This window comes from Mastigoproctus giganteus, chromosome 3 (genome assembly GCF_048544385.1).
Source record: "Mastigoproctus giganteus isolate SK-2022 chromosome 3, ASM4854438v1, whole genome shotgun sequence".
In the NCBI taxonomy this organism is placed as follows: domain Eukaryota; kingdom Metazoa; phylum Arthropoda; class Arachnida; order Uropygi; family Thelyphonidae; genus Mastigoproctus; species Mastigoproctus giganteus.
In genome coordinates this window covers 213,543,362-213,566,806 of record NC_143577.1, presented here as the reverse complement: position 1 = coordinate 213,566,806, position 23,445 = coordinate 213,543,362, and the positions used below count along the sequence as shown (strand labels likewise).

General features: G+C 36.1%; 1 protein-coding gene across 1 annotated transcript in view; it reads right to left on the bottom strand.

The window, feature by feature from the left end:
- Positions 1–23,445, bottom strand: part of LOC150088669 (transmembrane protein 62-like) — a 366,503-nt gene that overhangs the window by 267,835 nt on the left and 75,223 nt on the right. Inside the window, exon 4 of the mRNA XM_090370285.1 lies at positions 12,984–13,029. Within this exon, the coding sequence (XP_090226411.1) occupies positions 12,984–13,029 (46 nt within the window). The remainder of the gene's footprint in view (positions 1–12,983; positions 13,030–23,445) is intronic.

The window sequence follows — 23,445 nt, the reverse complement described above, 5'->3', positions numbered from 1 at the left end:
CAAGGTTCTCATCATATACTCCCTCCTATCATGTCTGGGCAGAATTGCAGACACTTTCAAATTCAACCCTAATTCATGGCTTTTTTTCAAAAGTGACCTGTACTTGTTAAGTAATTCTGCCGGTCTCCTACTCTTAATATCATTAGTGCCAACATGTACAACAATATCACCTTTTGTGCCCTTAAAAGATGATATCCTCTCTACAGCGTCATCAACCTTTTCCCCTGGCAGACATACCCTGGTTTGTTCCATCCATCCTTTTTACATAGCATGTTCTCCGTTTCCCCGACAATAGAGTCACTAACAACTAGTTCCTGTGGGACTAGCATATTCTGACGGGATTTGCCACTGTTGCGTGATGATCAAGTGCAAGCTCTAGCATTGATGTGGGCAGCTGAGAGCTTGATGGGCCCCCCTCAATTTAGATCCTTCGAGGGCATCCACCCTGTCCTTCAAGCTCTCATATAGGCCCATAATAATGCTGAGTTTTCGCCTCATTTCCTTACATTCCTTACATCCACACGTACAAAGACATCCCCCTTGGCAATATCATGTCCCGTACCTGATTGCTCCACATACATCAAGCAAGCAGTGCATTTTAAAAGGCTGTGATTCAGAGGGCAACTTCCCCCCTCAGTTCTCCCCTGAGCCACAGCACTCCATTTAGCTTGAGCCTTTTGTTTGCTGCTCTGGTCTGAGTCATGATTTCGATTCAATTTCAATAAAATTCCAATTTCAGTACAAAAATTATAACCCTAAACTTATATCCCAATGCAGTTGTAACACCATATATTTATATTTTTTCAGTATCAAGTATTATCTTCGAGTTTCTTTATATAACTTCTGTATCAGTTATGTATTAATTAATTATGTTACATTTGTAAAATCTAAGTCATATGTATTTAGTTAAAAAGTACAATTTAATTGACAATAAAGTTCAACAAGAATAATAAATTTTACTGATTAATTGATAATATTATATACTATACTAAGCTAACGCTATCTAGTTCAGGATATAACGTTGTATCGTATAACAATGGCGGCAAGTTACGAACGGTAAATCTACAGACACTTAAGTATTAATTAACTTCCAAAATCTCACTGTCTCAATTCAGAATAAACCAAGGATCTTATCTAGGTCTATAAGCTAGTTATAAAAAATAATTTAATATAGCAATTAGTCAATAAAAAACTTCCTGTTTGCCGGGTCTGCAAAATTTGTAAAACACCTGGATTGGATACCCTTGCCGATACTAAGTAATATCTTACAAAATCTATGTAAGTTAAAATTTAAACTAAGTATTGTATAACTAAGAATATAAAGTGATGTGGAGAGGGCATTTTTTTTTTTTTTTTTTTTGCATCATTTGTCACTATTAATACTACTGGATCTTGTGAATAAGAAAAGCGTTCCCATATTTGGAACTAGCATATGGCAGCACACTCTGCCGAAATTATACAGAAAAGATGGTCAACCCTATGATAATAACTGAATCAGAAATTTCACTTCCAAAAGCTTTATAGAAGCTTTTACATGATAAATCATTTCCTAAAATACACTCGATAAAATAAGTTTTATTTCACTGCTGGCTGCATTTTTAGGAAGTTCTAAGCGGCTCTAGAAATTTCTATTGATGTGTTATGCTAAGAGCTTTATTAATATTATCAGCTGATTCAGCTACTAGAGAAAACTTTTTAACTTTAAAAATCAGTTCTTCGGGTTTAAAATTATTATTCCATGTCAGATGTCATTAAAATAATGTAAACGTGATCAAAAGAAAAAGGAATTCGGTGAATTTTCTAGGCAGTTTTTCTTCCCAAAAACTTCTTGATAAGCATCAATAATATTTGGTTTGATCAACTCTTCTGTTGTAAAAAAATTTATAGCTTGCACAATACTTCAAGATTAGAAAACACAACCTGTGATGCAGGCAAATGAACTATGGCTAGCCATAAGCATATTTCCAAATATGCTGTATGGAAGTAAGGAAGGACAGGGATGGAAGAACTTGACACAGTGAGCAGATATCAGAAAAAGTATCTCCTCAGCGGAAAACAACCGAACTTTTCCCAACTTACAAAGCAAGTTCAGTTTCCTACAAATAATACAAATCTGTTTTAACAATTTACAACTTTAAAGTTGTGAAAAAATTCAGAAATTTCCTTACTATGTCATAAAACTAACAAATCAGATTTGGATAAATTCAGAGGATAGAAAAAATAAAATGAATAACAATAACTTGTTATTGTTATCCACTAACAAATATAATCCACTGAAATGTTGCACTGGCTTCCATCAAATGCTTAGTGTAGACTAAATAGTGTTCAAGCTAAACTGCAAAATAGGAGATGCAGGTATTTTATATATATATATAATTACTACAGTATGACAAGATTTTACCATGATGATTTAGAATAAAAGTATACAAAGTAAGCTACTAGGCCAAAAGAACCAATAAAGGCTAAGATACCCGAGTCAGTTTACTGTGTTATGCCCTCTAAATAAACAAATGAATAATAAAATAAAATAAAAAGTAAAATAATGATGATCAGGCTAATTATTGATAATAGGATACATTGATTGGTACTTTGATGAGGGGTAGCAACCATTCAATGTATCCAATCAATAATTAACAAGCTATCTGTTTCCATTTGTTATATGCTAGTTTTGTTAAGTACAAATGATCAAAATTATCAGCTATCTATATTAAAATTTAACAGCAAACTAGCAGAATAACAGTAGCCCAACAAACTGCAGTGAAACAAATAATACAGAAAGTGAGAGCCAATAACAAACTTCATGTGGGATGTGAAGTATTTGAGCTATATAACTGTTAAAGCTATATACCGACAAAACAAATGGCCCTCAGTCCCCAGCAGCTTTCGCTCTCCCTCTTACGTCAGCGAGAGGATCAGAGTGGAAGCAGAGGGTGCTAAGAATCTCTGGGTATGACCAGGCTGCCATGCACGCAAACTGAACTTGGCCTGTTATAACGTAAGATCACTCATCAGTAAAGACAGGATATTAGAGCTGGAAAAGGAATTAGAAAATGTGAATTGGAATATCATCGGTTTGGCTGAAACAAGAAGAAATGAATCACTTATAAGTTTATCAAGTGGAAATCTGCTGTACACCAATGGAAACAGTGAAAGGAGTGAAGGTGGAGTTGGGTTTCTGGTCCATAAAGATTTTAAAAACAACATTTTGGAATTCAAAAGTACATCACCAAGGGTGTCAAGACTAATACTCAAGATTTCTAAGAGGTACAAGCTAAAGATTACAATGATTTATGCACCAACATCAAGCCATGATGACGAAGAGGTTGAAGAAATGTACACCAAAATTGAGTCTTCTAGATGAGCAGAAAACCCACTACACTATTATTATGGGGACCTTCAATGCTAAGGTTGGAAAAAGACAAAACAGCACAGAAAGGGGAACTATAGGAAATTTTGGAATTGGTGAAAGACTTGTGGAATTTGCAGAATCTCAAGGACTGTCAGTAATGAACACTTTTTTCAAGAAAAGGGTGAACAGAAAGTGGACATTGAAGAGTCCAAATGGATTAACTACTAATGAAATTGACTACATCCTCACTAACAGAAGATATATTGTGAATGATGTTACTATCCTGAATAAGGTAAATGTTGGAAGTGATCACAGAATGGTAAGATGTACACTTGATATAGATGTAGGAAAGGAAAGGAAAAAACTGACTTGAGTAAATAATACAAAGGTCTTTGAGATAACAGAAGAGGAGAAAAAGCAGTATGTACTGGAACTTAAGAACAAGTTTGAGCTTCTGCAGACTGCTCAGGACCAAGATATTGACGAGGAATATTACAACTTTCTGAAAGTGATAAAGCCCAAGAAACCTATAGGGAAAAAGAAATCCAAAGAAGAAAAAATTAGTCAAGAAACACTTGTTATGATGAACTGAAGGCAAAAAAATGAAAAGCAAGATAAACACTGACAAGGAAAAAATTGAATATACTGAGTTATGCAAAGCCATTAGAAAGAGACTCAGAGAGGACATAAGAAGATTTAACACAAGAAAAGTAGAACAAGCATTAAGGGAAAACAAAGGATTTAAATTAGCAGCCATGAGCAGTAATACAGAAAGACAAATGATACTGAAACTGAAGAATAGCGATGGTGTACTTATAAACAGCAGAAAAGGCATAATTCAAATAGCAGAAGACTACTATAGAGAATTATACAAGGAGCAGAGGAATGATGCCAGCAGTGGGGAAGATGGATTGCAAAATAGCAATGCATATGACATACCCAATATTCTTCCTGATGAGGTAGAACATGCATTGAAGAAAATGAAGAATCAGGAAGCCCCAGAGGAAGATGAAGTTACTGTAGAGTTGTTAAAATTGGGAGGAAGAGACATAACACAAAACTGGCAAGGCTCTTCACAAAGTGCATTAGAAAAGGTGTGACGCCTAAGCAGTGGAATAATGCAATCATAGTTTTGCTGCATAAGAAATGAGATAAATCAGAAATTGGAAATTATACACCAATTAGTTTGTTATCCCACATCTACAAGTTGTTCACAAGGGTCATTACTAACAGATTAGAAAGAATACTTGATGAGAATCAACCGAAAGAGCAAGCTGGCTTTAGGGCAGGATTCTCAACTATGGATCATCTTCACGTAATATCACAGCTAATGGAGAAAGCAAATGAATATAAAACACAATTATGCCTGGCATTTGTGGATTATGAAAAGGCATTTGACTCCATACAGCATAAGGCAATCTTTCGGGCACTGGAAAGACAAGGTATAGATACCCCATATATTATGATTTTGAAGAAAATATATGAGAGTGCTACCTCCTTTACTGCTGTTTTACTGTTTACTGCTGCCCTTGAGGATGCTTTAAGAAGATTAGACTGGTCGCAGAAAGGAGTCAATGTGAACGGAGAGTACCTAAACCATTTACGATTTGCAGATGACATTGTGGTCATAAGCCACGATCCCAAAGAATTAGAGGACAATCTTAATCAGTTATGCACAGCTAGTAAGGATTTTGGATTAAAGATGAATATGGCTAAAACAAAAGTAATGATGAACAAGTATGCCACCACAGAAAGGGAAATAATGATTGAAGGAGCAGTAATTGAAAAGGTGGAGTCATATACTTATCTGGGACAAGTTATTAGCTGTAATAATGATAAATGGCTGGAAGTCAAAAGAATAAATTTTGGATGGATAGCATTCAGGAAATATAGTCACATACTGAGGAGCAATATCCCAATTTGTCTGAAACAAAAAATAATGAACCAACGTATACTACCCACCATGACTTATGGAAGTGAAACTTAGGCACTCATCAAAAGAATGGAAGTGAAGCTGAGGACGACACAGCGAAGAATGGAACAAATTATACTGGGAATCAGACTATTAGATAAGAAGAGAAACACATGGATTAGACAGCAAACTCAAGTAAAGGACATTATTATCAAAACTAAAGAACTAAAATGGTCTTGGGCAGGTAACATATCTTGAAGACATGATGACAGATGGACTAAGAGAATTACAGAATAGTACCTAAGAGGAGCTAGAAGGAAACCTGGAAGACAGCAACGAAGATGGACAGATGAAATTCATGAGTTTGTGGGTAGTAAATGGATGGCCAGTGCTCAAAACAGAAGGAATTGGAAAGTTGCTGGAGAGGCCTTCATCCTGCAGTGGATTGAAAATGGCTGATGATGATGATGATGACCTGTTAAAAAGAAAATTCTTATGCTGAAATAAGGCAAAAAGGAAGTAAGAGTAAGGAATGCAATAGCACCTCAATTTCCCTCAAATTACTCTAATAGATCTTGTGGTATAAAATTTAGAGTTAGCAAACAGAAAGAAAAGAAAAGTTTTTAATAAAGGTACATCAGATATACTGGGAGCGTAACTGCCTGTCAAATGCACTAAAGTAGTCTATAATTTTGGTGTTATCATTTAAACAGATTTTAGATTGTTTAAATGATAACACCAAAATTATAGACCACATTAGCACATTTGATTTTAAAAACTTATTTACCAGTATTTTTCATAATAATAATTAAAATCTGTCTTTAGCTATTCTGATACTCTTTATAATATAAAGAGTATCAAAACATATTACCTTGTAACCAGTATTAATGAGATAGCATCATTAATTTATGTTTATTTAATAGCACATATTTAGTGGAACTAATGTATATAAACAGCATATAGCAATGGGGGGACTACAGTTCGTGCATAGTTGCAAACCTTTATTTGGATTATTTTGAAAGAAACAAATAAAAACTTAATATTTTACTGCTACATTGATGATCTCATTGTCCTAAATGAACCCAACTTTCTGAAAGACAGCTATCCACCAGAGTTAGAATTAGAATGTACCAATAAATATAGTACTATAGCAGCAACTTATCTATAAATTATACACTAAAGTATATATAAAATATAAAGATTTTAGTTTTGAATCCATTAGCTTCACACGCTGGCATTCCAATATTTCAAAAAGTATTCACAGCAATATCATTATTTCGCAGAGCTTTAGATTGATAAAAATATGTAATAACATCAAAAATATTATAGAATCACTTAGACTTGATCTAAGCTATTAAGAATGACTTTCCATCTAAATTTATCTCTAAACATCTTAACAAAGCTATTATTATTGCAGTTAATAAATGGCACAGTAATATAAATCCAAGTTATAGCTAAAATATATACTAATTAAATATTTCAGTTCTTTTTGCTCTCACTGTTCTCTCTATTTCAATTCTACTGGTTCTCACTATTCTCTCAATTGTCATTCTGAGGACTTGTACATAAGCAAATATGCAGGCACTTCTCTTAGATCATGGTACATACAGCTTACACTGTTTGAAAGGTTGTACCTATATTTGTTCTAAAGGCAGTAATTCATTTTAGTTTACAGTCATTTCATTTTAATTTCTATTTTGATTATAGGCATTTCATTTTTAATTTGTATATTGATAATTCATCCTAATTTTGGGAACCAACTATTATCTTTCATTGGGTATTAATCTTAATATAGTTCAGAAATATAGAGGGTGCTATTTTCTATAATTTTCAATCATTTAAGTATTTATTTAATTTGTCTTGAAGTTACCTGAACTGAGGAGACACAACTTTCTCTTTGTTTTATAATGGATAATATTATGGATTTAAAAAAAATAATTATTACTTTGGCCTTGTTTCTACTGGGATAAGGTGTTAAGATTTACATCCTATTTATTTCTTTTGATTTTCTACTTCAGAAGTTGAATTATTATTTCAGAAAGGCTGAAATTTTTATTTTATTATCCTCATACTTGGTATTTTAGCAATAAGTATAATATTCTTACAACTGGTAATTCATTATTTCTTTAATATTCTATAACTGGTATTTCATTATTGCATTACTTTAATTTCCTACTGAAATACTAAAATCCCTATTAAAGGATGGGCAGTTACATTCCCAGTATATCCAATGTACCTTTATTAGAAACTGTTTTCTTTGCTTTTTGCTTGCTAACTCTACATTTTATACCCCAAGATCTATTAGAGTAATTAGAGGGAAACTGAGGTGCTATTTCTTTCTTTACTCTTACTTCCTTTTCACCTTAATTCAGCATAAGCTTTTTCTTTTTCACAGGTATAAAGCTCAAATACTTCACATCCCCATGAAATTTATTGTTATTGTTGGCTCTCACTTTCTGTATTATTTGTTTCACTGCTTTCTGTTGGGCTAGCTGTTATTCTGCTAGTTTGCTGTTAAATTTGAACATATGTTGATAATTTTGATCATTTGAACTAGTTAAACAAGAAGATAACAAACAGAAACAGATAGCTTGCTAATTATTGATTGGATATATTGAATGGTACATTGACAAAGGCTAGCATTCAATATACCCTGTTATCAATAATTAGTTTATTTATAGGGTATAACCCAATAAACCAACTGAGGATATCTTAGTCTTTATTGGTTCTTTTGGCCTGATGGCTCACTTTGTATACTTTATTCTAAATCATGTTAGTCTTATCACACATCTCTTTTGGCCTAAAGGCTCACTTTGAATACTTCTATTATACATTCTTACTGTAGTAATTATTTTACAGACTTATGTAATGTTTAATCAATAATATGATGGCATTAATCTGATCTGGGAGACTTTTCCTACCATTTCATAAAATGATTACACAAGCACGCACATGGTGTGGCAATAAAGTTCCCAGACATGTGCAATAAAAAGAAATTAAAGAGCTCAAAAAATGGTTTCATTTTTATTCAAAATAATCACCACCTGATTGAATGCATTTATCACACCGTTCTAAAAGTTTCTGAAAAGAGTCAGTGAAGGCATCCAAAGAGCTGATGTTCACAGTTTGGAGGATACATTTTTCTTTATATCCTTAACATCCTGAAAACCATTTCCTTTGAGGGCAGTTTTCACCTTGAGAAGGAGGAAGACGTCTGCTGGTGCTAGATTGGGAGAGTAGCACCAGTCTAGCACCAGCAGACTGGTGCTAGACTGGGAGAGTAGGATGGATGGTTGATCTGTACAATGCCAAATTTTGTCAGAAATATTTTCACAAGTGCCAAATGGGTGGGAGCATTATCGTGCAATAAGAACCAGCTGCCCTGCTCTCAAAATTGTGGTCTCACCCTGGACATGCACTTCAATAGCCTTAGAAGCACCTGTACATAGAATGCAGCATTGATTCACTCTCCTTTTCTTGACAGGGAGAGTGAATCAATGCTGCATTCTATGTACAGGTGCTTCTAAGGCTATTATATACTCTCCTCCTCTCTCCCAGGCATTGTCTTGACAAGTCTGGATGAAGTGTTTGCATGATGACACTCTTTGTTGTTGTGTCTGCTCAATGGTAAGACTGTGCAGCACAGACCTTCCCTAAATCTTCATGAAGAATTTGACAAATCATCTCGTTATTCAAATCCAACTCTTCAGCCATCATTCTGAAGATCAAACAATGATCTCTTGCCAAAATTTTCCTAAACTTTTGCAACTCTGTCCTCATTTTGAGAGGTTGAAGGACGTTCACTTTTTGGGTCATTGTGAACATCCTCATACCACTGAAACACTCTAGATTTCATCACCATACACAGTTTTTTACATTTTAAACATTTGTTGTAGATTTTTCCCAGTTTAAAGAAAAATTTGATTTTTGTTTGCTGCTCCGTTGCAAAATTATGACAGAAAACATCAACACTACTAAAGAAAGTGGTTCACGATATTACATTAATACACCAACCGTTGAGTTAAAATAATTTAATACTGTATATATAAATACAGATGACACTAACAATCTATTTACAATAACTGATTGTGAATAAAGCCTGAAAATAAAAAATATATAAGGTTAAAAGCGTTAAAACTGTACAAAAAGGCCACTCAGCCTAGTGGTCAGGCGTGTGGGTGCATAAGTACATGTGTCTCGAGTGACCAGGATTCAAGCCTGTGACTACTGAATACGCCGCTGTTTCTTGTATTCTATCTATCTTGTGAACTAGGCTAACCGTTTGGTCGTCCCGGAGTATAAACAGAAAATTTATTTATTTATTTAAATTTTTATTAGCATTAGTAGAGGCAATATGATGCAAGAAAGCAAGCTTATGCAGGCATCAGCCAAAAAAAAAAAAAAAAAAAAAACACTTCCACTTCACCCCTCCGTTCGTTCGAAATACCTGTCCAGCTGAGCCTTAAATTTATTTAGGCTATCAACTTCCACAACAAGGGATGGAACTCTGTTCCACCAGCCAACTACCCGCTGGCTAAAGGCAAATTTCTGCACATCTATCCTACACCTGTCTTTCCTCAATTTGAATTGAGGAAATTATCAAATACAATAAAATATATAAGGTTAAAAGCATAAAACTGTACAATTGTAGCTTTCGGGGGCATCCGCCTCCTTTCTTTACAGGGAGCCCTAGAAGCACCTGTACATAGAATGCAGCACTGATTCACTCTCCCTGTCAAGAAAAGAGGCGGACATCCCCGAAAGCTACAATTGTACAGTTTTAATAGTTTTAATGCTTTTTAACCTTATATATTTTATTGTATTTTATAATTGTACAGTTTTAACCTTACATATTTTATTTTATTTTCAGGCTTTATTCACAATCAGTTATTGTAAATAGATTATGTTACAGTATCCTCTGTATTTATATATACAGTATTAAATTATTTTAACTCAGCGGTTGGTGTATTAATGTAATATCGTGAATATGAACTTTCCCAACCTCAGAGGCCTTTTTGAAGGTAAAGAAAGTGGTTGTTAGGTTGAAACTTGCCAGCATACTGTAGACAATCTCTGTACCACCATCTGTTGAAAGAAGTTTGAACTACAACATATCACTTCCTTTTATTTTCAAACTTGTCAAACATGACCACAATGTGTGTGTGTGTGTGTGTGTGTGTGTGTGTGTGTGTGCGCGCGCGCGCGCGCGCGCATGCAAAAAAAAGGGAGTTTTATGGAACAAGAGCCACTGACAGACAAAGTATCCAGCAACCACAATGAATAAGTGAGATGAGTAATAGAATGAAGAAATATATAGAAAAGAGTAAAGGGTAAAAAGGACAAAGAAACAAAAGAAATTATGGTATGAGAAAAACAAAATATACATAAATACAAGCAGCTCTCGCTTTACGAGTTCCCAGGTTTAAGAGTTTTTTCCCCCAAGTATCAAGTATCAACAAAATCGAAAATATGAACATTAATTGCAAAAAATGAATGTTAAACATTCATAAATGTCATATTTCAAATCACACGCATAGCTATACAATACAGTGTACTCCACTTTACGATATTAATGTTCCAGAGACACCATCGTATTGTTAAAATATTGTAATGTGAATCCAATAACACGTTTTTTGGTAATTCGTTTCAAGATCTCGGAAGTTGAAATTTGCTGTATAACTAAGCTATTTATCTCTCTAAAATATCATTTTTAAGGTCATGAGCATGACCTTAAGGCCATATAAAAGGTCGTGAGCATGGTTTGTAAATTGTATTAGTTACCAATTCAAATCATTAAATTGCACTGCACTTTCATCGTTATCATATGTTCTGTTATAAGAACCAATTTTAAACACCTTTGTGATATTTTTCGAAAGCACATTTCTGGAGGTCACGATCATAAAACAAAAACAATTTGCACTTTCCAGTTTATTGGGCTTTTCTGTTACTGCAAGCAATTATAAACGGTTGTAAACTCTATCTTCTTGCATTTACAAAAATACCGATAGCTGGAATTGTGTGGTTTTTTTACATTATTACGGTGAAATGAGTTTTCCCCTTTACTGAAATCTTCGATTATATAAAAAACAAATTTTCAGAATCTTCTCTTCATTCCTTTTTTTTAAGCTTCGTAAACTTGCTATTCCACACGAATTGTGTTAGTTGCAATTTGTGTGTGCCGTTAAAAAAATTCTTATGCATGCAATCATAAAATTTATAATTAAAAGAGAAGATTATCTTTGAACCAAACGCCTCTTGAAACATTTCTGAAGAAGACTACTCCTTGTGCAACAAACCAATGAGTGCCGAGCCAATAATGAGTGATCAACGAGTGTGCATTTAGTCGATAATGATGAAGAATAAATATTCTTTAACATTTGTAAATTGTAAATAATTTCTCTATTATTATAACTTGCTTGATCTTACAGGCTATGTTTTCATTTCTTTCGATAAATCAATCATTGTTTAAACAAACTAATTAGCTAACTAATTTCATTGTTGAGAATGTAACCCCTATATTTAACCTTATGTCTATGGGAAATAAATTCCAGCTTTATGAGTTTGCTTTACGAGCGCGTGCTAGGAACGAATTAACTCGTAAAGTAGAGAACTACCTGTATACAAATAAAAATAGATAAATGTATTGCTGTACAATGTCCAACCTGGAGTCATTACCAAGTATCAACTTGATAATGCACAGAATTGCACAAAGAGACAACAATAGTGTTTCTAAAGCAAAGCACATGGCTTGAAATAAATAATTAAAAAATAATGAATTTTGTAAGAATTTAATAAAATTAATGAAAGTGAAATTTATGAGGTTAAGGCCAAAATGTGATAAATATGGTGATGAATACATGATGCAGACATGCGGTTCACAGTTGACTAAGAGGAACAAAAGGAAATTGTACAAACAAAATAGTAAAAGAACTCACCTAACCAATAAAACCAAAACAAAACTAAAAAGAAGATGTAATGAAAATATCTAGAACATAAAGACTACGACAATAGACACTTCAAGCAGTTAAAAAAAAAAAAAAAAAAAATTGAATGAAATGAAAATAAGAAGTTAATTTCATAATAAATACAATCCAGAAGAGAAAAAGTTCTCTTCTGAGTTGTATTTATCATGAACATATCTTTTTTTCCATATCAAGTTTAATGATAGACACTTCATTTACCATGGCATTTTATACTTAAAAAGGCAAAGGTAGCAATGTAAAATAACAATGGTAACTATAGTTTTGATTTGATCTTATTGACAGATGACCTCAGAATTAATACACATTATGTATGCTGAAAAAACATCTTTTGAAGTTTAAATAGTAGAAAAGAAAGGGACTTGACTTTTTTAAATCCAACTTCTATACCAAAACTTTGATACTAAAAAGTATCAGCTAATGCATTCCAAAGAACTAAACATAAACTAAACATTACATTTTTGCATAACAGACAATACCCATTTTCCCATTTTCCAAAAAAACATGAAAATTTTACAAAAAAATGGCAAATCAGAGCTTAATGAATTTTATATGAAGTTCAACGTTTAAAAAGGATATGTGTTATTAAAGAAAAGATCAGATTAAGTAAAACAAAGTATCAGAATGAAATTTAGATATAAACAAAATCTCATTACAGAAACTGTAAGGATGCCATAACAATTGAAGAATAATGTTACATGGTGAATTCTTATTTTTTATTCATACATTATTAAAAACTTACTTAAATGGATTATCTTTGCTATCAAGAGACAAAACATTGAAGTTATCTGAAAAAGATTAAATATTTGATACAATTTATGCTTTGTTGGGTGTATGGAATTCCAAATCAGAAAGAATAAACAAATAATATAATAAAAATGATTTCAAAAATTTAACTATCCAGCTATATTGTGACATCCTATATGTAACAATTTTTTTTTTTTTTTTAATTGATAAAAAAATAGAGTTCAGGTTCACATTGAAAAATGGTGCAATGATACTGTTATCTTGAAATGGTCAATAGTTTTAAAATTTCAAAAATTTTTTTTTTTCTTTTAGAATACAGCAACATCTTCTAATTTATGAACACCATGGTTTCTTGAAAAAATTCTATAAATCAGGAATGATTTTCCCATACTTGCAATACCAAGATCTAGGTCATTTTTTTCTGGTATTGATACAAAAAATACCGGTTTTTTGGTACTAATTAAAAAAAAATAATTGTTTATAATTTAATTACATAAAGGTTATAAAATCACCTTTGTGTGATTATGACGTCGTTATCTCTACTAGCAAATGTTCAATAAATCATCGATAGGATACCATGCAACATTACAACCTGTCCACAATTATCAGACAACTTCATGTCTGACCATATTGTAACTCCCAAGTCCCGTTCCGCCACTACTGACTTTAGTTCAACTTCACCAAGCGTATAAGTTATTTTGGGGTTGCTGTGGCCCAGGTATAAGACCTTGCATTTTGCTGCATTAAAGCATAGCTGCCACTTTTCTGACCATCCCAGAAGTCTATCTAGATCACTCTGAAGAAGCTCTGCTTGGTGGCAATCATTAACTATTCTACTGATCTTTACATCATCTGCAAATTTAGACCTCACGCCCTCCATCCCTTCATAGATGCCATTTAAGATAATCAAAAACAACAGTGGTCCCAATACTGATACTTGGGGAACCTCACTTCTTACATTAACCCAATCTGAGGAATAACCATTTATCACAACCCTCTGCCTGGTGCCCTCAAGCCATCATGCTATCGATCTAAGGATTTTCCCTATGCTTTCAGCCTACTCCAACTTATAAAGTAACCACTCGTGTGGGACTGAGTCAAATGCTTTGCTGAAATCCAAATAAACAATGTCGAAATTATTCCCTAAATCCAGCTTACGAGTGACCTGTCAAAATGGCTAACCAGATTTGTTAAACATGATTTTCCCTTTACAAAACCATGTGTGTATCCTACAGAATTCCATTTCCATCTAAATGATCCTGAATTCCACCCTTGATCATTGCCTCCATGATTTTCCCTACTACTGAAGTTAGACTGGCCGGTCGGTAATTTCCCGTTACACTCCTAGAACCGCCTTTATGTTCCAATTTACACCAATCCAACAGAATCTCTCCTGAGTCCAGTGATGCTCTCATAACTAGCCTTAATGGTTCAATGGATTCACTTGCTGCCTCCTTTAAAATTATAGGGTATATGCCATCAACCACAGGAGCCTTACTCGCCTCTAGGTACGAAAGTTTTCTCATTAAATAATCATTTGAAATTTCAACATTACATTTTTTTCAACTTCACTTCCATAACATCTCATTGACACAAAGGGTTTTTTTTATGTAAATATCAATGCAAAGTAACTGTTGAGTTCATCTGCAACTTCAGCTGGGGTATCTAATACTATCCCATTTCCATTACACAACGGTCCAATCTGATTTGTCCTTCTGTTCTTTGCATTTATATATGTGAAGAATTCCTTAACTGCACTCTTTGCTCTCCTCTTTATTCTTTATCACCACTCTTTGCTATGTCCCAGACTCAGTAAAGATACTATGTGAAAATTATAGTTCGCTTAATAAAATTCTTTCTCCTTCAGAAAATGATGAACGTAATTCAACCATGGAAGACACATGGAACAGAACATCAGTGTTCCACAAATTCTTTCCAAAATAAGAAATTGCCAACTTCAATGAGATTTTAAAAGATGAATTTGAGTCGAAAATTAATGAAATATTTAACTATTTTTACTAAAAAAGTTCAAAGCCTAGAAAATATGGACTGAGATCATCTATGATTACCCCAGTACAATAGCATCATCCAGTATAGAATCCAAAAGGGCGTTTTCTGCCACTAATCAAATATGTACCAAAATTAGATCCATTTTAAGTGATCATACTATTGATTGCTTATGTTTCTCAAGAGATCACTTTATTCAGAGAGGTAGTGTGAACGCTTAAACATAACTAAACTTTGCAGTAAAAATATGTATTTTTTTTTTAGAATAACTGAATTTTAATGATTTTTTTCAGAATATTTATTATTGCAAATAAAGTTTATTTAAAACATGAATTCAAGTAATTACAGTACTTGTTTTTTCCTTACTTTATTGCATCTAATTGTCATCAAAATTTATTGAGAAAAACGTTTTTGGAATACCAGTATCCCAGTTTCATAAATTAAAAATACCGGTATAAAGATTTTGACTGGTATTGTAAGCTCTAACATTATGGTACGATGTGTGCCAAAAATTTGAAAATTGTTTCTGGCATACACATTTGCACATTATGTGCCAACTGGTCACTCTCAAAACCAATCTGCAAATATAGCAACATGTTTTTAGGTGCTAGATGCATCAATGACTTAGACCATATTTTACAATTGTTTATTAGGTCTGTACAAGTGTGTTCAGGGGTACAAATGTGTATGTTGTGCAGGATGAAAAACCTGGAATAAGTCATGGTGGAAAATCCTATTCCCCTCTGCCTGAGATTGGCTAACTATAGGCTCAACGAAAAGGTCTTTAGAAATTCTTCCATTCTATGAGAGCAGGGCTGTAGTGGAGAATATATGTTGTATACCCTCTAGATTTTTTTTTTTTTTTTTTTTTAGGTGAACAGCATATACCTTCTGGTTTTTGAAAGACTTGAAAAAACAAATATTATGAAAATATTTAACATTATAATATACACTGATGAGGCAAAATATTATGACCAGCGAGTCGTTATGCAAATCGAAGCAACTGCAGGTGAACTACGGTGCGTGCACGGATCGGGACATGGTATAAAAAACACCTGATACTGAGCTCCGTTAATCAGTGTTAATACTTCAGATGGGAAAGGCAGCAGACTTAAGCGAGTTCAACAAACCCCAAATTGTAATGGCCAGACAACTGGGTCAGAGCACATCCAAAACGGCATGGCTGGTGGGATGCTCACGGTCAGCTGTGGTTAGTACCTACCGAAAGTGGTCTGAGAAGGGGAACCCACGAACCGCTGGCGAGCTGTTGGGCGACCATGGCTCATCGATGCTCGAGGTGAGCGAAGGCTCTACCAGTAACTGGGCTGATGACAGAAGTAATGTATCACAACACACAGTACGTCGAACCCTGCTGAAAATGGGGCTTCGTAGCCGCAGGCCGTTCCGAGTGCCCATGCTAACCACGGTTCACCGGCGACAGTGCCTACAATGGGCATGCGAGCATTAAAACTGGACCTTGAGTGATTGGAAGAAGGTTGTCTGGTCCGACGAATCATGTTTCCTGTTGCACCATGTGGATGGCTGGGTACGTGTACATCTTTTAACTGGAGAAGTGATCGCGCCTGGATGCACATAGGGATGAATACAAGCAAATGGCAGCAGTGTCGTGCTTTGGGCGATGTTCTGCTGGGATACCCTGGGTCCAGTCATCCATGTGCTGGGCACTCTGACATCTACCACCTACCTAGCGGCGCCTCCGTAGCCAGGTGGGAAGGAGCAGCAGTGCGTAGCACACGCTTCTTGATTAGACCGGGGTTCGAGCCCGTCACCACCAAATACGGAGGATGCGGAAAGGTCAGGGAATGACCACCGCATATCCCAGAGCAATATGGCCTTAGTTGCTAATGCTCCTAAAAACCAAATAACAAACAAACAAACCTACCTAACACCATTGCTGACCAGGTACACCCTTTCATGGCAACGGTCTTACCCTCTGGTGGTGCCATCTTTCAGCAGGATAATGTGTCATGCCACACCACCCGGATTGTTCGAGACTGGTTCGCGGAACATGAGGAAGACTTGCAGGTATTGCCCTGGCCTCCAAATTCCCCAGACATCAATCCCATCAAGCATCTGTGGTTTGTGTTGGAACAGCAACTCCGATCTGCAGCGTCTCAACCATCTCAACCTTACAGGAGTTAAAGGATCTGCTGGTTACGTGTTGGTACCAGATACCACAAGACACATTTAGAAATCTTGTAGCATCCATGCCTCACTGGGTTCAAGCTGATTTGGCTGCACGTGGAACCAACATCATATTAGGTAAGTGGTCAATGTTTTGGCTCATCGGTGTATATTAATAATATTCATCTATTACAGCATACCGTCTGCTAATTTTATGACTACAGCACTGTATGAGAGGACTCAAACCCAGAACTATTGAAACAAATGACAAGTGGCAAAACCACTATATTGTCATGGAGGATCAATACAGGGCAAATTGTCTTCAAGATTTTGTTGACTTGTATTTTGCAAGATCATGTACTTTTTGTCATCTGATGTTCACTTTTGGGATAATTTCTATCGTGCCATCTTCTGCAGTGATTAGCACGTTGACTGCCAAGGCTTAATTGCGGTATACCGGTCTCTGACACAAACTTGAGTTAGATATGTTAAATTATTCAAAACCCAAATTATAATATATATTCATCACCAAAACTCATAAAAAAGCTTATTGTTGTAAAAAAAGCCTCGGGAATTATCTCTTAGTTGGCATATGTAATAGAAAATTCTTCGTGGCAGCCAACTACGAGTTAACTCACCACGTTGTAATTTGCAGAATCCTCTCTATATTAATCTGTGCTGTGCATAAATCTGCTGCAGTGACACAGACTTTGTAGTATATGTTGTATTTAGTACTTTGTTAAGTGTTTTTTTTTTGTTTTTTTTTGCAAAAAAAGAACCTAAAACATGGATAAGAAGAGACTGACTGAAGAAGAGCTTGAGCTCTATGATAATATGAGTGACTCGGAATTAAGAGCTTTTTGACGAGTCGTACGGTTCTGGTTCATTGATCAATCGGATAAAATACTCGTGTATTATTTAGCGCTAAGAAAAACCATCAGATGTCTGAATAAAACTGCATTATATATTATAGAAATATATACATGCATAACGCATACATCCTTTTCTGTCAAGTTACGGGTTTCTCTGAATTTCGGACATTTTTTGGTGGAACTCATAACTTGACGGAAAAGTTGCATCGAATCTTTGATTGGGGAAAAAATTCTAAACGTTCCAAGAAAATTAGATCTGAACGTAAAATTCATCATTTAGAATTTCAGTTGGCTATACCACCACCAAATGAAAAAAAAAAAAAAAAAACCACGCCCGACTAAGCCGTGTTGATTATGTATGAGAAATAAAAAAACGCCGCAGAACACACTATTACTGTCCAGTGCACTAAGAGAAGCTAGCTCTTTGCGTGAATAAAATATTTTTTTTGTGAATAAATTCTGTTTTCTGATGCCATGGTTGATTTTTCAATCTTATCCCAGAAGCCAACTGTCCATCAGTTGCACATATTTGCTACGATTATACTTGTAGCTGCACCTGAAAGGCAAGTCATACCAGTTTGAGTTAACTCACAGTCAGCATCCTGGGGCAGATCGCCAAATACGAATTAATTTGTAGTCAGCATTCAACGTGTTAAAAGCTCTTTACAACCATTTGCCTTTTAAACATGTAGCTTTCCTTTACTATTAACAAATGAATAGGAATGCTAAAATTATAAATCTATCTGCCAGGATGAAAGTTACTAGCTTGCTGTGAGCAGGCAAGCTAATTTTAAGTTCTGCTTATGCTGGGATAGATGGGAAGGAAGAGGAAGGCATTCTTGGAATACATACAGCTTTATAGTAAAAATTATAGGTACATAAAGAGAATGGAGTAATATGCACTACTCACCGACACCTCATTTTCCTAAGAAAGGCAATTAGTAATAAAAATAAATATCGATATGGTAGCTTTCAAAAACAATATTCAGTCTTTATCAACCTGGTGACAGTCAAATAGTCAAAGCATCACCCTGGCCTGAGTATAGCAACATGTGATCCCACTGTACCAAAACCTGAAAAACCAGTATTTCGAGGCTGTCACCTGCAATGATGACGACATCCCCACCATAAAAACTTCAAGGGAAGGTGGATCTAACTCCCCACATTCTCTGATGTTGAGCCTCATATCATGGATAAGGAAGGATTTAAGACAGCTGCAAAACATCGGGTCACTTGAGAATCTGTTATGCTAACTTCATCAGGGTCAGTCTGATGACCCTCCTGCACAACTGTTGCCAAATCAGCTCTATGAATAGCACTTATGTGAATATAAATTCGCATAAGTGCTATTCATTCACTCTGAAATATCTGAACTTCCTCTTTCTCAAAATGAAACTAGCACTATCGACTGGATGTTCACTGTTTCAAGTCAATATTCTCAGTCAAATACTGGTTTGCCTGAACCTTCACTCATGACTGTCGTATGTGATAAAAAGTGGGAAACGAAGCATCATCTGATAGCACTGCCAATCATGTCATAAGCAGCACTATTCAGCCCAAATTCCCATTGGAAATTAATGATCAAAACTGTGCCTTGAACATTAACATGTTCTCCACCTCAAACCAGTCACAACAGGTACTTTCCAAGATGATTCTCCAATAATTAATTAATGCCGAAATTACAGTGTCGACCTCTCCTCTACACCCAGACAGTGCAGACTTCTTGATCCATCTAATTTACCAGCTGAGGTCACAAACTGAGGATCTTGAGGATGAGGTCTACTCACTAAGGAAATAAAATAAGCACATCACCCATATGTTCTCTGATCTCTGTTCTTTGATCAGTCAAAATGGCAAGCTGACATCTCAGCCACCAATCATGCCTACATAGACAAAAACTACTCATACTGTCAAACCTAGCCATATAAAAGCCTGGCTCCTACACTCAAATCCATTCAAGACAGTTGGTAGATAGATCTGCAGACAATCTTCCCCCAGTGAATAGTGACCAAAAACAGCTGCACTCTCTTGAAGCATCCGAACCTGAGAATCCACCAGGAAATAACAAAAACTCCCTACAAGCCCAAGAAACAAACAGTAATCCAACTAACACCCATCATGTTCTGCCCACCTCATATGCTGATTGCTTACCAACAGCCCTTCTGGTGATACCTACGTCCCATCTAGAGATGTGACCCCTAAGCCAGGCAAGACTAGTCTCAGAAAATAGACCTTTTTTGTCCAAGGAGAGAAAAATCACAACACAGTCATTGGCTCCAACTGTAACATATGGGGTATTCAAATCGTACAGCGTAGAGGAAGGAGGCCAAGGCCCTCCAGCATATTTATAAGCAGATTAAGCCTGGAAACAACAGTGGAACAAATAGCAGCCCTTCTCAAGCAACTCAACATATCTGGTATCCCCTCTCAAGGTACAAACCAGGCATCCATCCAATGCCTCTTTCCAGATCAAGATTGAAGGTTCCAAGATCGATGAGTATTTAAACACAGCTATCTGGCCTGCAGGTCCCCTAGTGATGCCATCTTTAGCATTAGCATTAGAAGAGGCATACAATGCAAGAAAGCAAGCTTATGCAGCATCAACCAAAAAAAAAAAAAAAAACACACGCCCTCCCATTTGTTCCAAAATGTCCAACTCAGCCTTAAATTAGGCTACAACTTCCAACAAAAGATGGCAGTCTGTTCCGCCATCAACTATCCACTGGCAAAAGGCAAATTTCCGTACATCTATTCTACAACTGTCTTTCTTCAATTTGAATCTGTGCCCCCTCAGGTCCTTAATCTGAGCAAGAGGAAGAATCCCATCAGCATTCAGCTTGCTCAACCCATTCAAGGCTTTATACACCTCAATCAGATGAGTTCACAGGTGCCTACTCTCCAGGCACTCCAGGCAAAAGCCGAGAATTAGGGTTGAATTTGAAAGTGTCTGCAATTCTGCCCAGACACGATAGGAGGGAGTATATGATGAGAGCCTTGTCAATCAATTCGGCCCTGGAAAGATTGTGCAAGGCTCAAGGGGTAGAATTTTTTTCAGCCTGGACTGTACTTGTTAACAGGAGAGATTGCTTCTACAGGGATGGGATACACTTAAATAGAAAGGGTGCAAGAATATTTGCTGATGCTATCGAGGCAGTGTTAGGTGGGTCGGAAAACTGCTAGCTTGGGGGGAGACAAAGACCAATAGATTGACAGTAGCCACTGGCAGAGGTGAAAGAGATTCTTGCACTGCTTCTATTAGAATGAGCAGAAGCCTGAAAAACAAGATGCATGGTATTTCAGAGACTGCTGGGAGCCATTGCGGTACAAGTAAACACATGGGTTGTGTTAGTGTAGCTAAGAATAGAAACAGGTGCAGGTATACTTGCGTGTACACCAATGCTAGGAGTTTAGTAAATAAATTTGATGAATTTGAGGTATTGCTCAAAACATCAAAGGCAGATATTGTTGGGATATCAGAGACGTGGTGTCACACAGATATAAGGGATGCAGAACTGCAATTTGGGGAGTACAATGTCTACAGAAAGGATAGACAGGATAGGAAGGGGGGAGGGGTTATGCTATTAGTTAAGAAACACATAAAAACCAAGGAAGTGAAGCCAGTCGACAACGCAGGACAGTGCAGTGTTGAGTCAGTTTGGTGTGACATAAGCATTGGGAGATCAAAATTGAGAGTAGGAGTGTGCTATAGGCCTAATGACTCTGATGAGTATAATAAGGAACTGTACAGGGAAATAGAGTGGGCCAGTAAATCAGAGAGTCTTATAATGGGAGATTTTAATTTTCCAGATATTGACTGGAATTTGGGGACTGGTTACTCACACACTAGCAGGGCTTTTGTGGATTTATTGGATGATTGTTTTCTACATCAGCATGTTCGGGAGGCAACTAGAGGGAGTAATACTCTTGATTTGATTATCAGCAGTGATTCTTCATGCATTAAGAATCTGCAGATAAATGAACCACTAGGTGGCAGTGATCACAGTGTGCTGAAGTGGGATTTACTGAAAGAGGTAACTACCATTAGGGGTAAAGGGAAGGGTTATTGCTTCCGTAAAGGCGACTACGATGGACTGAGACAGTATTTAAATTCTATACAGTGGGACCAACTGATGATGTTACCAACAGCAAATTCAAAATGGGAAGCATTCAAAGAACTTATCTTGGAAGCTACTAGGCTTTACATACCAACTAAGAAATATTGTTCAAGGTTTAGGCCAAAATGGATGTCAGATGAACTAATGAGGCATATGGCAGAGAAGAAAAATGCATGGGATACTTACAAATTAACACATGACACAGAAGCCTATGATAGATACAAGTTGATATGCAACCAAGTTACAAAGGAGGTTAGGCAGGCGAAGGCAGATTACGAGAAATCCTTGGCAAGGGATGCAAAGAAAAACAGCAAAGAGTTCTTTACTTATGTAAACTCTAGAAGGAAGGGGATGAATCAGATTGGTCCACTTGATATTGATGGATCAACTGTTGATGATCCTGCTCAGGTAGCTAACAAACTAAATGAATATTTTGCATCGACATTCACACATGAGGAGTTATTCAACAAGGGGAATGCCAGAGGTGTATTCAACTCTAGCAGTAAGCTACAGAATCTTGAAATAACTGGGAGTAAAGTGGAGGAGAAACTGTTGAAGATAAACACAAGAAAGGCACCTGGGGTGGATGGGATCTATCCAGTTATATTAAAGGAGGCAGCAAAGGAAGTAAGCAAACCCTTAGCCATAGTTATGAGAGCTTCCTTGGACTCAGGGGAGGTACCCATGGACTGGAAATGTGCAAATGTGACCCCAATTCACAAAGGAGGATCAAAGGCTGAAACAAGTAATTATAGACCTGTGAGCTTAACTTCTGTTCCAGGAAAATTAATGGAGGCACTGGTTAAAGAAGCACTGCAGGAGCATTTAGACAAGACTTCAGTTATAGCTCAGACACAGCATGGTTTTGTTAAGGGGAAGTCTTGCCTGACCAACTTGATTGGATACTATGAATGCAATCACAAAAGAGCTGGATGCAGGGAATAACTTTGATATTATATACTTGGATCTTAGAAAGGCTTTTGATACTGTTGCACATGGAAGACTGCTACACAAATTGGAGCAGTGTGACATTGGAGGCAAATTGCTGCTATGGATATAGAGGTGGTTGAGGGGGAGAAGACAGAGAGTGGTAATCAATGGACACTGCTCATCGTGGACTGATGTTATTAGTGGAGTCCCTCAGGGCTCAGTGTTGGGTCCATTGTTGTTTTCTGTATTTATAAATGATATTGATGATGGTATATCAAGCTTAATGTCCAAGTTTGCAGATGATACAAAGGTTGGCAGGGTTGTCAAGGACACTACTGACACTATGCTGCTGCAACAGGATCTGGAAAGGTTGAGCAGATGGGCTGAG